The sequence below is a fragment of the Salmo salar genome, chromosome ssa10 (assembly GCF_905237065.1).
Source record: "Salmo salar chromosome ssa10, Ssal_v3.1, whole genome shotgun sequence".
NCBI lineage: Eukaryota > Metazoa > Chordata > Actinopteri > Salmoniformes > Salmonidae > Salmo > Salmo salar.
Window position 1 is genome coordinate 118,525,550 of NC_059451.1, and position 16,680 is coordinate 118,542,229.

General features: G+C 43.9%; 1 protein-coding gene across 2 annotated transcripts in view; it reads right to left on the reverse strand.

Moving 5' to 3' along the window:
• LOC106561697 (cGMP-inhibited 3',5'-cyclic phosphodiesterase A) overlaps positions 1-16,680 on the reverse strand; it is a 222,721-nt gene that overhangs the window by 5,343 nt on the left and 200,698 nt on the right. Inside the window, exons 12-14 of one of the 2 annotated variants that reach the window (XM_014125905.2) lie at positions 16,372-16,575; positions 9,631-9,792; positions 105-354 (exon numbers count right to left, since the gene is read on the reverse strand). In XM_014125905.2, the coding sequence (XP_013981380.2) occupies positions 105-354; positions 9,631-9,792; positions 16,372-16,575 (616 nt within the window). Of the gene's footprint in view, positions 1-104; positions 355-4,444; positions 4,668-9,630; positions 9,793-16,371; positions 16,576-16,680 lie in introns of those variants that run through there. The other variant, XM_045688503.1, reaches the window with a different exon arrangement.

A 16,680-nucleotide genomic window follows, 5' to 3' on the forward strand; every position in this document is an offset into this window, starting at 1 on the left:
ATTTAATTGTTTTTTCATGCATTGATTCTGGCTAAATCTGGCACATTAATAACGTACATTGTCCCTGTCAACTACACCAAGTAAAGTAAAGGAAACATTCTTACGCGATGCCTCTGAGCTAGTAGACCCATCTTCATCCTCTGTCGTCTCCTCCTCTTCATCTTCCTCGTGCTCCTCCTCCTCCTCGGGGTTAGGCTCCACCCAACGTCCGGGCATGAGTGCTGCGGAGTCGTATGAGTTACAGAGCGGTCCTACGATGTGGGTGATGAAGGATTCCTGGAGCTTAGCCAGCTGAGGAGCAGAGCGGTCCATGAAGGGGCTGATGGGAAGGCCCTGGCTGGACTCCTCGTCACCCTGTGGAAGAGGTGATGACACGTTCACTTTTTAGAATCAGAGGACTTTATTGGTTGCTAGGAGGTTTCTTTTGGTGCTACAGTCAAGAGATAAAAAAAACCCAACATTTAACATCTGTAGGCTACATAATGTAGAGGTAGATCAATGGCACGCAGGTTGATACATGATGATTACACACGATAAGGCATTCACTCACTGCTCTAGAATGTAGTGAAATGTGGGTGCTAATAAATGTGTTGTCTCTAATTGGGGATCATATTTAAGTAGTTGTTTTTCCCACCTGGGTTTGTGGGAGATTATATTTTGAGTTAGTGTATGTTGCACCTCTTCGTCACAGTTTGTTATCTTGTTTAGTAGTTTATTTGTATGTCTTGCATAGTTTCACAGTTATAATAAAATGTGGAATGATACACACGCTGCGCCTTGGTCTCCTTCGTATGACAACCGTGACAGAATCTCCCACCACAAAAAGACCAAGCAGCGTGCGTTTATGGGGAAGACGAGTTGGACATGGGAGGAAATTCTGGACGGCAAAGGATCCTGGACATGGGAGGAGATCCAGGCCGGAAGGGATCGCCTCCCATGGGAACAAGTGGAAGCAGCGAGGGAGTCACGGCAACGACGGAAGCCCGAGAGGCAGCTTCACCCAAATCCAGATAGCTGATGTTCTGAAAGAGCTACGAAATCTTGACCCCTACAAATCAGCCGGGCTGGACAATCTGGACCCTCTCTTTCTAAAATTATCCGCCGAAATTGTTGCAACCCCTATTACTAGCCTGTTCAACTTATCTTTCGTATCGTCTGAGATCCCCAAAGATTGGAAAGCTGCCGCGGTCATCCCCCTCTTCAAAGGGGGAGACACGCTAGACCCAAACTGCTACAGACCTATATCTATCCTACCCTGCCTTTCTAATGTCTTCGAAAGCCAAGATAACAAACAGATCACCGACCATTTCAAATCCCACAGTACCTTCTCCGCTATGCAATCTGGTTTCTGAGCTGGTCATGGGTGCACCTCAGCCACGCTCAAGGTCCTAAACGATATCATAACCGCCATCGATAAGAGACAATACTGTGCAGCTGTATTCATCGACCTTGCCAAGGCTTTCGTCTCTATCAATCACCACATTCTTATTGGCAGACTCAAAAGCCTTGGTTTCTCAAATGACTGCCTTGCCTGGTTTACCAATGACTTCTCAGGCAGAGTTCAGTGTGTCAAATCGGAGGGCCTGTTGTCCGGACCTCTGACAGTCTCTATAGGGGTGCCACAGAGGTCAACCTCAGGCCGACTCTTTTCTCTCTATACATCAATGATGTCGCTCTTGCTGCTTGCTGATTCTCAGATCCACCTATATTCAGATTATACCATTCTGTATACTTCTGGCCCTTCTTTGGACACTGTGTTAACTAACCTCCAGGCGAGCTTCAATGCCATACAACTCTCCTTCCGTGGCCTCCAACTGCTCTTAAATGCAAGTAAAACTAAATGCATGCTCTTCAACCGATCGCTGCCCACACCTGCCGCCCGTCCAGTTCTGACTTAGAATATGTGGACAACTACAAATACCTAGGTGTCTGGTTAGACTGTAAACTCTCCTTCCAGACTCACATTAAGCATCTCCAATCCTAAACAAAATCTAGAATCAGCTTCCTATTTCGCAACAAAGCATCCTTCACTCATGCTGCCAAACATACCCTCGTAAAACTGATAATCCTACCGATCCTTGACTTTGGTGATGTCATTTACAAAATAGCCTCCAACACTCTGCTCAGCAATTTGGATGCAGTCTATCACAGTGCCATCCGTTTTGTCACCAAAGCCCCATATACTACCCACCACTGCGACCTGTATGCTCTCGTTGGCTGGCCCTCGCTTCATATTTGTCGCCAAACCCACTGGCTCCAAGCCGTCTATAAGTCTCTGCTAGGTAAAGCCCCGCCTTATCTCAGCTTACTGGTCACCATAGCAGCACCCACCCGTAGCACCTGCTCCAGCAGGTATATTTCACTGGTCACCCCCAAAGCCAATTCTTCGATTGGTCACCTTTCCTTCCAGTTCTCTGCTGCCAATGACTGGAATGAATGGCAAAAATCACTGAAGCTGGAGACTCATATCTCCCTCACTAACTTTAATCACCAGCTGTCAGAGCAGCTCACAGATCACTGCACCTGTACATAGCCCATCTGTAAATAGCCCATCCAACTACCTCATCCCCATACTGTTATTTATTTTATTTACTTTTTCTCCTTTGCACCCCAGTATCTCTACTTGCACACTCATCTTCTGCACATCTATCCCTCCAGTGTTTAATTGCTATATTGTAATTATTTCGCCACTATGGCCTATGTATTGCCTTACCTCCCTTATCCTACCTCATTTGCACACATTGTATATAGTCTTTTTCTTTTGTATTATTGACTGTATGTTTGTTTATTCCATGTGTAACTCTGTGTTGTTGTTTGTGTCGCACTGCTTTGCTTTATCTTGGCCAGGTCGCAGTTGTAAATGAGAACTTGTTCTCAACTGGCCTACCTGGTTAAATAAAGGTGAAATAAAAAAAATTAAAAAACACGAAGCTGCAGCCACTAGCTAGCTTGTCAGTTGACGTTGGAAGTTAGCTCAGTTCTGCCCTCGGAGCAGTGACAGAGTTCTATTGAGTAGCGACCACTTTTTGACCATGGCTGTACAGACATTCTATTCACTCTAATCATGCTAAATGATCTGATAAAATTGTCTGCATATTGAACCATATTGTCACGCCCTGACCTTAGAGATCCTTATTATTCTCTATGTTTGGTTAGGTCAGGAGGTGACTCGGGTGGGAAAGTCTATGTTTTCTATTTCTTTGTTTTTGGCCGAGTGTGGTTCCCAATCAGAGGCAGCTGTCTATCGTTGTCTCTGATTGGGGATCATATATAAGTTGTCATTTTCCTTTTGGTTTTTGTGGGATCTTGTTTTCTGTTCAGTGTCTGACAGAACTGTTCGCTTTTGTTTTTCTGCTGTAGTGTTTCTTGAATAAACGAATCATGAACACTTACCACGCTGCGCTTTGGTCTACTCTTCCTACCACCAACGAGAGCCGTTACACATATGTGGTAGAGACGTAAGGTTTGGACTGTTGTTTTTCTGTAGAAATTCTGTATTTTATTTTATTTTTTAAAACATTGCATGAATTAATAATTGTATGGGTGAACACCCAACATAATAGGCATATCAATCAAATCATTTAAATCTCCAGTTACACAACACACAGGCTCATCCATCTCATCTCTTCCTTAGTGACACACTGGTGACTTTACAGAGCAGTGCATGCCATCTAGGACTAGATTTAAATGGACAACCACACAGGCTCACCCCACACATTGGCGCCAACAGAACACCCCACACATTGGCGCCAACAGAACACCCCACACATTGGCTCCAAGGCCGTGGTCTGTCTGTGTAATCACTGCTGCTCCTCCACCAGTTGCCTAGCACCCCAACAGCATAATCACCATACTGAATCCTATCCATCATTGGGGTCATTGTCATTGAAGGACCAGACTGTTGCCAAGCTTCTGGAGTGCAGACTTTTCTTCTACACTATGAAGGAGGCTTGGCTCAGGCTGGCTTCATACGCTAGTTTAAGAGTGTGTGGCAATGATTTGGACTGGGTTGGGCTGATGGCACCCTTAAGAGTTGCAGTCAGTTTTGGAATCGGTGGCCACTAATAAACTAGTCCTGAACATCTTAAACTAAGAGCACTTTATTTGGTACAAATCATTCCTGAAAGTTGTAGACCTCAGCTGAATCTGATAATGAACGGTGTGGCTGTTGATCAAATTGAGGAGACTAAATGACTTGTTACCTTAGATTGTAAACTGTCATGGTCAAAACATAGATTAAATGATTGTAAAGATGGGGAGAGGTCTGTCCATAGAGATGCTCTGCTTTTTTTGACACAACACAAAGCAAGTCCTGCAGGCACTAGTTTTATCTTATCTTTATTATTGTCCAGTCATGATCAAGTGCTGCAAAGAAATACCTAGTTAATGTTACGTGGAGCGGAGCAGGTGAACCCAAGAGCAGACTCAGACGAGGAGATTGGGATAATGTATTTATTGAAAAGCAGATGAAAGATGTGGTGCAGGGGAGGGGAGGCTTGGGCGGGTTGTAGGATCCAGGTTCTAAGGCTGGAGCGAGGGGAGTTGGGGCTGGGTGAGCAGGTCCAGAGCAGAATGCAAGGAAGCAATGGAGTGGGGGTTCTGGGCAGGGTGGCAGGACTGACGAGACGTGGGACTGGAGACAGGGACCAGAGTCAGAGTGGACGGAACTGTAGCGGAGAGAACAGCGTCAGGCAAGGAAAAATGGGCACAACATGAAAACAGGATCTATATGCATGAGCCAATGGCTAAAATGCAGACTGACAGAGCAGAGGCTACGATCTGGCAGCGTGGAAGTGGCAGGGTCTTGATTATGGAACAGGTTGCAGCTGGTGGGGATCTGCTCTGACTCCAGCACACCTATCTCTCCACACACACACGAGAGATAAAACTGGGGGAGTGGCAGCAGATCAAGGAGACACAGGATGAGCAGTAGAGGGCATGGCAGGAGCAGATGTAACAGTTAAGCTGCAGCTGGCCCAGAACAGAACAACACGTTTTGCTCTTCATTGTAATCAGAGGTATAATATTAATAGTATGCATGCCAGTCTCTCCTGGCTAAGACTTGAGGAGTTGTTTATCTAAGAAACATTAATGTGTTGGAAATTCCATATTGTTTGCATAGTCAACTTACACACAGCACTGACACACACACACTTACCCCACCAGACATGCCACCAGGGGTCTTTTCACAGTCCCCAGGTCCAGAAAGAAAATGTACAGTATTATGTACAGTATTATACAGAGCCATGAGTGCATGGAACCATCTCATATAGAGCAAGTTGTCCCGTGTGGCTCAGTTGGTAGAGCATGGTGTTTGCAACGCCAGGGTTGTGGGTTCGATTCCCACGGGGGACCAGTATAAAATAATAAAATAAATGTAAATTAAAACATTTATGGAATGTATGCATTCACTACTGTAAGTCGCTCTGGATAAGAGCGTCTGCCAAATGACTAAAATGTAAGTGAACAGCAAGCCTGGTTTAAAAAAACTAATAAAGCAACAGCACAACGCCTCTCCCCCATGTGACCTACTTGTTGTGTGTATGTACTGACATGAAAGTGTAACTGATAGATCCATACAAACACACTACATGTTAATGTTTTTACGTGAACCTACACTACCGTTCAAAAGTTTGGGGTCACTTAGTAATGTACTTGTTTTTGAAAGAAAATAAAATTTTTGTCCATTAAAATAACATCAAATTGATCAGAAATGCAGTGTAGACATTGTTAATGTTGTAAATGACTATTGCAGCTGGAAACTGTTGCTTTTTAATGGAATATGTACATAGGCATACAGAGGCCCATTATCAGCAACCATCACTCCTGTGTTCCAATGGCACGTTGTGTTAGCTAATCCAAGTTTATCATTTTAAAAGGCTAATTGATCATTAGAAAACCCTTTTGCAATTATGTTAGCACAGCTAAAAACTGTTGTTCTGCTTAAAGAAACAATAAAACTGTCCGTCTTTAGACTAGTTGAGTATCTGGAGCATCAGCATGTGTGGGTTCAATTACAGGCTCAAAATGTCTATAAACAAAGGACTTTCTTCTGAAACTCGTCATTCTTTTCTTGTTCTGAGAAATGAAGGCTATTCCATGCGAAAAATTTCTAAGAAACTGAAGATCTCGTACAACGCTGTGTACTACTCCCTTCACAGAACAGCGCAAACTGGCTCTAACCAGAAAAGAAAGAGGAGTGGGAAGCCCCGGTGCACAACTGAGCAAGAGGACAAGTACATTAGAGTGTCTAGTTTGAGAAACAGACGCCTCACAAGTCCACAACTGGCAGCTTCATGAAATAGTACCCGCAAAACACCAGTCTCAGCGTCAACAGTGAAGAGGCGACTCATGGATGCTGGGCTTCTAGGCAGAGTTCCTCTGTCCAGTGTCTGTGTTCTTTTGCCCATCTTAGTCTTTTCTTTTTATTGGCCAGTCTGAGATATGGCTTTTTCTTTGCAACTCTGCCTAGAAGGCCAGCATCCCGGAGTCGCCTCTTCACTGTTGACGTTGAGACTGGTGTTTTGCGACAGGAAATGTGAATTATTCTGTGGATTATAATTAATCCGAATTTTTGTAGGGATTGATACATTTTTCGTAAGGGAAAATCAAGTCTGACATTTCAAAGTGGAAATTACAAACTTCAGAAGCCTATAAGTTTTCAATGTCCTCAAATTATGCAAAGGTATTTTATACACACAAAATGTATTTGAAATCAATGTCATACAGAACACACATGGGACATGTAAGCTGCAGTGAACATACAGAAATAACTGGGTGGGTGGAGATGTCATATGTCATATGGTGTCATATTGTCCTGTTACACAGAACACGCAAAGTCATCTGTAGTCTGAACATACATAAATAAATAGAATCTGATTGTCTATGGATGGCATAGTCCTTATCCGGATAATCATATTTCATATGTGTCGCATTTTCTACCAAGGTTGACATTCTATGGGTTATCTCTGTGCAATTGCAGGCAGCAGACATGCCTTTACTATCTCAGTTTGTCAGGGAGATTGAATAAATAAAAATTACTGGGTGAAAATCCATCTTTGGGGTCAGCAAAATGAATGGGACCGAGAAAAGCTTGTGATTTCAACATACAGTTGCTCTACACTCTTACAAAAAAAAAGTGCAATCTACAGTGGCTTGCGAAAGTATTCACCCCCTTGGCATTTTTCCAATTTTGTTGCCTTTCAACCTGGAAATAAAACAGTTTTTTGGGGGGGTTGTATCATTTGATTTACACAACATGCCTATCACTTTGAAGATGCAAAATAATTTTTGGGGTGTGAAACAAACAAGAAATAAAACTGAAAACTTGAGAGTGCATAACTATTCACCCCCCCAAAAGTCTATACTTTGTAGAGCCACCTTTTGCAGAAATTACAGCTGCAAGTCTCTTGGGGTATGTCTCTATAAGCTTGGCACATCTAGCCACTGAGATTTATGCCCATTCTTCAAGGCAAAACTGGCAAAACTGGCAAAGCCCAGGTCCTTCAAGTTGGATGGGTTCCGCTGGTGTACAGCAATCTTTAAGTCATACCACAGATTCTCAATTGGATTGAGGTCTGGGCTTTGACTAGGCCATTCCAAGACATTTAAATGTTTCCCCTTAAACCACTCATGTTTTGCTTTAGCGGTATGCTTAGGGTCATTGTCCTGCTGGAAGGTGAACCTCCGTCCCAGTCTCAAGTCTCTGGAAGACTGAAACAGGTTTCCCTCAAGAATGTCCCTGTATTTAGCACCATCCATCATTCCTTCAATTCTGACCAGTTTCCCAGTCCCTGCCGATGAAAAACATCTCCACAACATGATGCTGCCACCACCATACTTCACTGTGGGGATGGTATTCTTGGGGTGATAAGAGGTGTTGGGTTTGCGCCAGACATAGCGTTTTCCTTGTTAGCCAAAAAGCTCAATTTTAGTCTCATCTGACCAGAGTACCTTCTTCCATATGTTTGGGGAGTCTCCCACATGCCTTTTGGCGAACACCAAACGTGTTTGCTTATTTTTTTCTTTAATTAATGGCTTTTTTCTGGCCACACTTCCATAAAGCCCAGCTCTGTGGAGTGTACGACTTAGAGTGGTCCAATGGACAGATACTCCAATCTCCGCTGTGGAGCTTTGCAGCTCCTTCAAGGTTATCTTTGATCTCTTTGTTGCCTCTCTGATTAATGCCCTCCTTGCCTGGTCCGTGAGGTTTGGTGGACGGCCCTCTCTTGGCAGGTTTGTTGTGGTGCCATATTCTTAAAATTGTGACTTCTGAAGGTAATTGGTTGCATAAGATCTTATTTAGAGGCTTCATAGCAAAGGGGTGAATACATATGCAAAAACACTTTCTAAAAAATAAAAAAAAACACTTTCCGTTTTTTATTTATTTAAACAAGTGATTTTTTTTTTTTTTACTTTACCAATTTGGACTATTTTGTGTATGTCCATTACATGAAATCCAAATAAAAATCTATTTGAATTACAGGTTGTAATGCAACAAAATAGGAAGAATGCCAAGAGGGATGAATACTTTTGCAAAGCACTGTAGAACCTAAAAGGATTCTTCAGGTGTTCCCATAGGAAAACCCTTTTAAGAACCCTTTTTGGTTCCAGGTAGAACTCTTTTGGGTTCCATGTAGAACCCTTTCCACAGAGGGTTCAGCATGGAACCCAAAAGTGTTCTACCTGGAGCAAAAAAGGGTTATCCTATGGGGACAGCCGAGGAACCCTTCTGGAACTCTTTTTTCTAAGAGCGTAGTACAACGGTAGTACATTGTGCTCCCGAGTGGTGCAGCGGTCTATGGCACTGCATCTCAGTGCAAGAGGCGTCACTACAGTCCCTGGTTTATATCCAGGATGTATCACATTCTGCCGTGATTGGGAGTCCTATAGGGCGGTGCACAATTGGCCCAGCGTTGGAATAAGAATTTGTCCTTTTAACTGACTTGCCTTGTTAAATAAAGGTTAAATGAGCTAAAAAAAATACTACTACAGTTTTTATTTGATTTAAATATGCCTGATAGCTTTGTAGCATGGGGCAGAGACCTTTCTTTTACAATACTATAGCTATCTGTGTTGCCATATTATTTCTAATATTGAACATAACAACATTGCCTTTCACAGGAGTTTCATGTCAGATAAACCTTGTACTAGCACGTGCAACCTTCCAGTCCAAAGAATCTATCGTATGTGTTATTATTTTTCTGTTTTCTGTTTTTCTGTTTTTCTGTTTTTCTGTTGGACGGGTGGTTACTTCTGAGAAATGGGATGAGAATTGTGAGAATCCAAACCATCGCCTCGGGATTGAAAGCATGTCCCTTATTTTACTCCCGCGTGTGTGTGTGTGTGTGTGTGTGTGTGTGTGTGTGTGTGTGTGTGTGTGTGTGTGTGTGTGTGTGTGTGTGTGTGTGTGTGTGTGTGTGTGTAGGGGCTAGGGTGTAGGGGCTAGGGTGTAGGGGTTAGGGTGTAGGGGCTAGAGTGTACGGGCTAGGGTGTAGGGGCTAGGGTTTGATTTGGATCTCACCTGTTCATAGAATTCATCGACGATGCCCTTGGTCCACTGTATGTACAGGTCATTTTGTTTCAATGTGTGTTTGTTTGTGTGTGTGAGAGATAGAGAGAGAATCTGACCTGTTCATAGAACTCATCGACGATGCCCTTGGTCCACTGTAGGTGCAGGTCCTTGTGTTTCAGTGGGCCGTTGATGTCCGCTAGCTTGATGCACATCTGACACACCAGCAGTCTGTCGTTCTCATTGGACCAATCAATACCCCTCGTCACGTCATCGCCTACCTATAGTGACAGACAGAGACAAAATATGTTAACCTATAAAAATGCTTTGTGAACTTATATGGTACATTAGGGCATTTACTATACAAAACATTTTCATCTATCTCACATCTGAAAAAAATATATAGGTACGCGGTTCAATAACATGGTAAATCAGTTGTCATTTAACCAAGAATGTAACATTTCAATTGGATTCCTGATTTAAGAATTCCATAACTCCAACATTCTGTATTTTGGATTCTCCCTTTAATTCCCACCTCTCAATACGTCTCTGTTCTGTGCTGCTCTGAAACTGACTAAATAATTTGACCTTTAGGTTGAATAATCATCTTCCTCAAAACCCTTTTCTTTTTTTCAATGTATTCCTCATTTCTAGGTAGGCCCAGTGGCGACCCGTCATTCAGGGCAAATGGGACAATATATATCATTGAGTTAATAAATCCACATACAAACATGGTCTCTTTTTTAGTTTTTTTTTTTTAGTAAGGCAGCTTCAAATTGCAGGTGTTTCAGGCTAGCTCAGTGCTTTCTGTGGTGGTGGGGTAAGTCACAGCCAAGTAGTAAGGGTAGACGACGAATGCCATAGAATTACATTCGTAGTGCCCATCCCAAGAAGGCTCAAGGTCATTGGCCACAGATAAAATGACGTCAAATCATGTTATATGTACAGTAGCTTTGATTGGACTGATCATGTCAACATCTTAATTTCAAAATCTTAGCTAGCAGTCATCATCATGAATCAATTCGACAATCTACTGGCAAATCCTTTTTAATCCTTGTCAAATGAAGAGAAATAATGAAGAGAAATTATAGATAAAACGCATCGTTGTTCATCGGCCATTATACAACAAGTTGGAAATTGGAAATTCAACAATGAGTGGTTTGGAAGGAATCAGTGACAGTGTCTAACTGCAAGCATTGCAACTGGAAAATCGGCAGTAAACGAGCTCAGACTGGGAAAATACGTTTTGAACAGTCATCCAAATCCAACCAGGAATTGTAAATCCGGCCTCTTTGTCTGTCTTTGATGACAAAATTTGCCCACGAAGGACTGCCTTCCTGTTCAAGTGAGCACATCACAACAAGGTGAATCCAAAAATATCTTATATGCTGCTGCATAAATTATGTAATATGCCAGGGAGATATGTATACTGTAGCTAAGAAAGTAATACTAAGTGTATGTTGAGTAATAAGCTGTTAGGAGCCCATGTGCCTCACCCTAATCATTTGGTCTATTTTCCCCTCTTAATTTCACCTAACGTTACTCTTCTGACTCGGTGGTGTACATGTAGCCTATAATCTGTTTTTGAGAAATGTAATCATTGAATATTGTAAGAGCTTTCATTGTCTGCTTATATGCCCCTTTATTTATCCTGCGGTTCTGACTTAGTGTACAGGGAGGATACTGTAAGAATGGTCCATGTTCTGAATTCTGTCGCTGTACATTTCAAAAGTGCTGAACAAATAGTTATATTGACTACTGTACGGCCGTCCTAGCTCGCTCATTTGTCTTAATTGAAATTACAGATTGCCTCTTATCCACTTGTCGTCCCCTTATGCCATAGTTTGTACATCTCAATTGTCAGTAGAAACCACATTTGTCGAAGCAAGTCAGCCATATCAGCAATTTTTTTTAAGGCAGTAAATGAGGCTGAATGAACTGTTTCGCTGCCAGACAAGGCTCTGCTGATAACCAGGTGTAGCAGTGGTAAGGTGTTGGGACTGCTGTTGGGTCAGCTGATAACCAGGTGTAGCATTGGTAAGGTGTTGGGACTGCTGTTGGGTCAGCTGATAACCAGGTGTAGCAGTGGTAAGGTGTTGGGACTGCTGTTGGGTCAGCTGATAACCAGGTGTAGCATTGGTAAGGTGTTGGGACTGCTGTTGGGTCAGCTGATAACCAGGTGTAGCAGTGGTAAGGTGTTGGGACTGCTGTTGGGTCAGCTGATAACCAGGTGTAGCAGTGGTAAGGTGTTGGGACTGCTGTTGGGTCAGCTGATAACCAGGTGTAGCAGTGGTAAGGTGTTGGGACTGCTGTTGGGTCAGCTGATAACCAGGTGTAGCAGTGGTAAGGTGTTGGGACTGCTGTTGGGTCAGCTGATAGCCAGGTGTAGCATTGGTAAGGTGTTGGGACTGCTGTTGGGTCAGCTGATAACCAGGTGTAGCAGTGGTAAGGTGTTGGGACTGCTGTTGGGTCTGCTGATAGCCAGGTGTAGCAGTGGTAAGGTGGTGGGACTGCTGTTGGGTCAGCTGATAACCAGGTGTAGCAGTGGTAAGATGTTGGGACTGCTGTTGGGTCAGCTGATAACCAGGTGTAGCAGTGGTAAGGTGTTGGGACTGCTGTTGGGTCAGCTGATAACCAGGTGTAGCAGTGGTAAGATGTTGGGACTGCTGTTGGGTCAGCTGATAACCAGGTGTAGCAGTGGTAAGGTGGTGGGACTGCTGTTGGGTCAGCTGATAGCCAGGTGTAGCAGTGGTAAGGTGTTGGGACTGCTGTTGGGTCAGCTGATAGCCAGGTGTAGCAGTGGTAAGGTGTTGGGACTCTGCTGTTGGGACAGCTTTATGTAGGCACTAACAGTTTGTGGGCACCATTTGTCACCGTTATAGTGCAATTCATGTATTGTTTAGTGTTGTGTAGTGACTTTGCTGGCATGCATACCACATGTTTGTTTTTTTTGTTGCCCCAGCAAGATTTACATGCTAAAATTGCCACTGGGTAGGCCTAATGAGAGTTAGTGTAGGTGAACAGAGCCAAGACACACACACACACACACACACACACACACACACACACACACACACACACACACACACACACACACACACACACACACACACACACACACACACACACACACACACACACACACACACACACACACACACACACACACAACATCCACAATTAGCTAAAGGTAGAGCTGCCACCTTACATTTACATTTTACATTTTAGTCATTTAGCAGACGCTCTTATCCAGAGCGACTTACAAATTGGTGCATTCACCTTGAAGGAGCGGGACTCTAACCGCATAAGAAATCCCGCTATGCCCTCCAATGAACCATCAAACAGGCAAAGTGGCAAAACAGGACTAAGCTTGAATCCTACTACACTGGCTCTGATACTCGTCTGATGTGGCAGGGCTTCCAAACTATTATGGACTACAAAGGGAAGCACAGCCGTGAGCTGCCCAGTGATACGAGCCTACTAAACAAGCTAAATTACTTCTAAATGCGCTTCGAGGCAAGCAACACTGAAGCATGCATGAGAGCACCAGCTGTTCCGGACAATTGTGTGACCACGCTCTCCGTAGCAGATGTGAGTAAGACCTTTAAAACCTCTCCGGGATATGTGGCACCTCGACAACAGCCAGTGAAATTGCAGGGCGCCAAATTCAAAACAACAGAAATCTCATAATTAAAATTCCTCAAACATACAAGTATTATACACCATTTTAAAGATAAACTTCTTGTTAATCCAGCCACAGTGTCTGATTTCAAAAAGGCTTTACGGCGAAAGCATACCATACGATTATGTTAGGTCAGCGCCTAGTCACAAAAAAACATACAGCCATTTTCCAGCCATCTAGTGGAAGCCTTAGGAAGTACAATCTGACCAAATTTACACTGTATATTGGATAGGCAATCACTTGAAAAACTACAGATTTCCCACTTCCTGGTTGGATATTTCTCAGGTTTTCGCATGCCATATGAGTTCTGTTATACTCACAGACACCATTCAAACAGTTTTAGAAACTTCAGAGTGTTTTCTATCCAAATCTACTAATAATATGCATATCCTAGCTTCTGGGCCTGAGTAGCAGGCAGTTTACTCTGGGCATGCTTTTCATCCGGACAAGAAAATACTGCCCCCTATCCCAAAGAAGTTAAACAGGTCAACATTCACAAGGCCGTAGGGTGTGTACTCCGACCATGCGCTGACCAATTGGCAAGTGTCTTCACTGACATTTTCAACCTGTCCCTGTCCGAGTCTGTAATACCAATGTGTTTCAAGCGACCAACATAGTCCCTGTGTCCAAGAACGACAAGGTAACCTGCCTAAATGACTACTGACCCGTAGCACTCACGTATGTAGTATTGAATTGCTTTGAAAGGCTGGTCATGGCTCACATCACCAATATTATCCCAGAATCCCTAGACCCACTCCAATTTGCATACCGCCCCAACAGATCCACAGATGATGCAATCTCTATTGCACTCCACACTGCCCTTTCCCACCTGGACAAAAGGAACACCTATGTGAGAATGCTATTCATTGACTACAGCTCAGCGTTCAACACCATAGTGCCCACAAAGCTCATCACTAAGCTAAGGACCCTGGGACTAAACACCTCCCTCTACAACTGGATCTTGGACTTCCTGACGGTCGCCCCCAGGTGATAAGGGTAGGTAGCAACACATCTGCCACACTGATCCTCAACATGGGGTCCCCTCAGGGGTGCGTGCTAAGTCCCCTCCTGTACAACCTGTTCACCCATGACTGAATAGCCAAGCATGACTCCAACACCATCATTAAGTTTGCAGAAGACACCGACAACAATGAGACAGCATATAGGGAGGAGGTCAGAGACCTGGCAGTGTGGTGCCAGGATAACAACCTCTCCCTTAACATGATCAAGACAAAGGAGATGATCATGGACCATAGGAAAGGAGCACTGAGCACACCCACAATTCTCATCAACAGGGCTGAAGTGGAGCAGGTTAAGAGCTTCAAGTTCCTAGGTATCCACATCATGGTCCCCCCCATTTTTACACTGCTGCTACTCTCTGTTTGTGATCTATTTATTTTACCTTTATTTAACTAGGCAAGTCAGTTAAGAACAAATTCTTATTTTCAATGATGGCATAGGAACAGTGGGTTAACTGCCTTGTTCATGGGCAGAACAACAGATTATTTTACCTTGCCAGCTCTGGGATTTGATCTTAGAACCTTTCGGTTACTAGTCCAATGCTCTAACCACTAGGCTACCTGCCACCCCAATGCACAGTCACTTTACCTCTACCTACATGTACATATTACCTCAATTATCTCGATTAACCTGTTGCCCCCTGCACGTTGACTCTGTACCGGTACCCCCTGTATATATCCTCGTTATTTTCTTGTTGCTCTTTAAAAACCTCTTAAGGAGCCGCCGATCCACAAACACAGAGCAGATTCCTGCCAGCTTCTTGTTATTATGCTAACGCCATAACCCCTGAGCGTAGGAGTAGCTACATCAACAGCTAATTCAATGGGCCTTTTCAGAGAAAGCTTGATTTGGTTTCTAGAAATTGGAGGGGAAAGGAGTACAAGGTGTGTGTGTGTGTGTGTGTGTGTGTGTGTGTGTGTGTGTGTGTGTGTGTATGAGAGGCTTTGTGGTACAACAGAGCCAGCGTGAAAGACACAACACTGCTCTGTTGGCTTTAATGGCGCTCACACACACACTCTGAATGGGCGTAACACTGTTAGCGTTAGTGGAAGGCCAGCAATCTGTTGTATAACTGGTAGTGCCTAACTGCCACCAGCTTTACTGCAGCACAGTGGAAAGGCTTCTCTACAGCACAGTGGAAAGGCTTTACTGCAGTACAGTGGAAAGGCTTCACTGCAGCACAGTGGAAAGGCTTTACTGCAGTACAGTGGAAAGGCTTCTCTACAGCACAGTGGAAAGGCTTCACTGCAGCACAGTGGAAAGGCTTTACTGCAGTACAGTGGAAAGGCTTTTCTACAGCACAGTGGAAAGGCTTTACTGCAGTACAGTGGAAAGGCTTTTCTACAGCACAGTGGAAAGGCTTTTCTACAGCACAGTGGAAAGGCTTTACTGCAGCACAGTGGAAAGGCTTTACTGCAGCACAGTGGAAAGGCTTTTCTACAGTACAGTGGAAAGGCTTTTCTACAGCACAGTGGAAAGGCTTTACTGCAGCACAGTGGAAAGGCTTTACTGCAGCACAGTGGAAAGGCTTTTCTACAGCACAGTGGAAAGGCTTCACTGCAGCACAGTGGAAAGGCTTTACTGCAGCACAGTGGAAAGGCTTTTCTACAGCACAGTGGAAAGGCTTCTCTACAGCACAGTGGAAAGGCTTCACTGCAGTACAGTGGAAAGGCTTCACTGCAGCACAGTGGAAAGGCTTAGTCCCCACCAGTGATAGCAGCATAATTCAGACTGCAAATATGATTTCCTGAAAATCTGCGTGTTAGAGCCTTCTATTCGTATGGATTAGTTAAGTTAACGAGAATATAATCAGGATATTAAGGTCCAGAAATGTACTGGCACACATAGTACTGTTCCTCAAAAGCCTTTTTAAAACAATATCTAACTGATTTTCTAGAACACTTACGTTTGACTCTATGCTACTGCGACAGTGTAACAGACCAATGTGGACAGAGAGTGAGCTGTAATGAGGGCTTGTGGATTATGCAGTGCAGGGGTGAGAGGACTACAAACCTGCACTACAAAAACCCAAGGGTAGGCAGTAGAACTCTCACATACAACATGCTACAATAGCTGAAGAGATCTTAAGACTCAAATCAAATACACAGGTTTGCGGGTCTGTGAACACTTAATGAATTGATTGATTCATTGGTTTTACCTTGGCATTGAACTCTGCCAGGAAGTCAAAGTGTTTCTTGAGGTCAGTGGCAAGAATGGCCTCTATGACCAGGAAGCGGAAGCGTTTGAACTCCACGTGGTCCAGGTTGACCAGGAAGTTATACTCTGGACGGGACATGAACAGATTCCAGGCCGAGGCGGCGTGGTGGTTCTCGAGCACCGACCTGTCGTTATACAACACTGCCTGGAGAGGGGAAGATAGGATGTGAGAGAATTAGTCCTGTTGTGGTAACCAGACACATTTAACGAAATTCTAACCTGGTCAGAAAATTGCCCATTCAGTTCCACA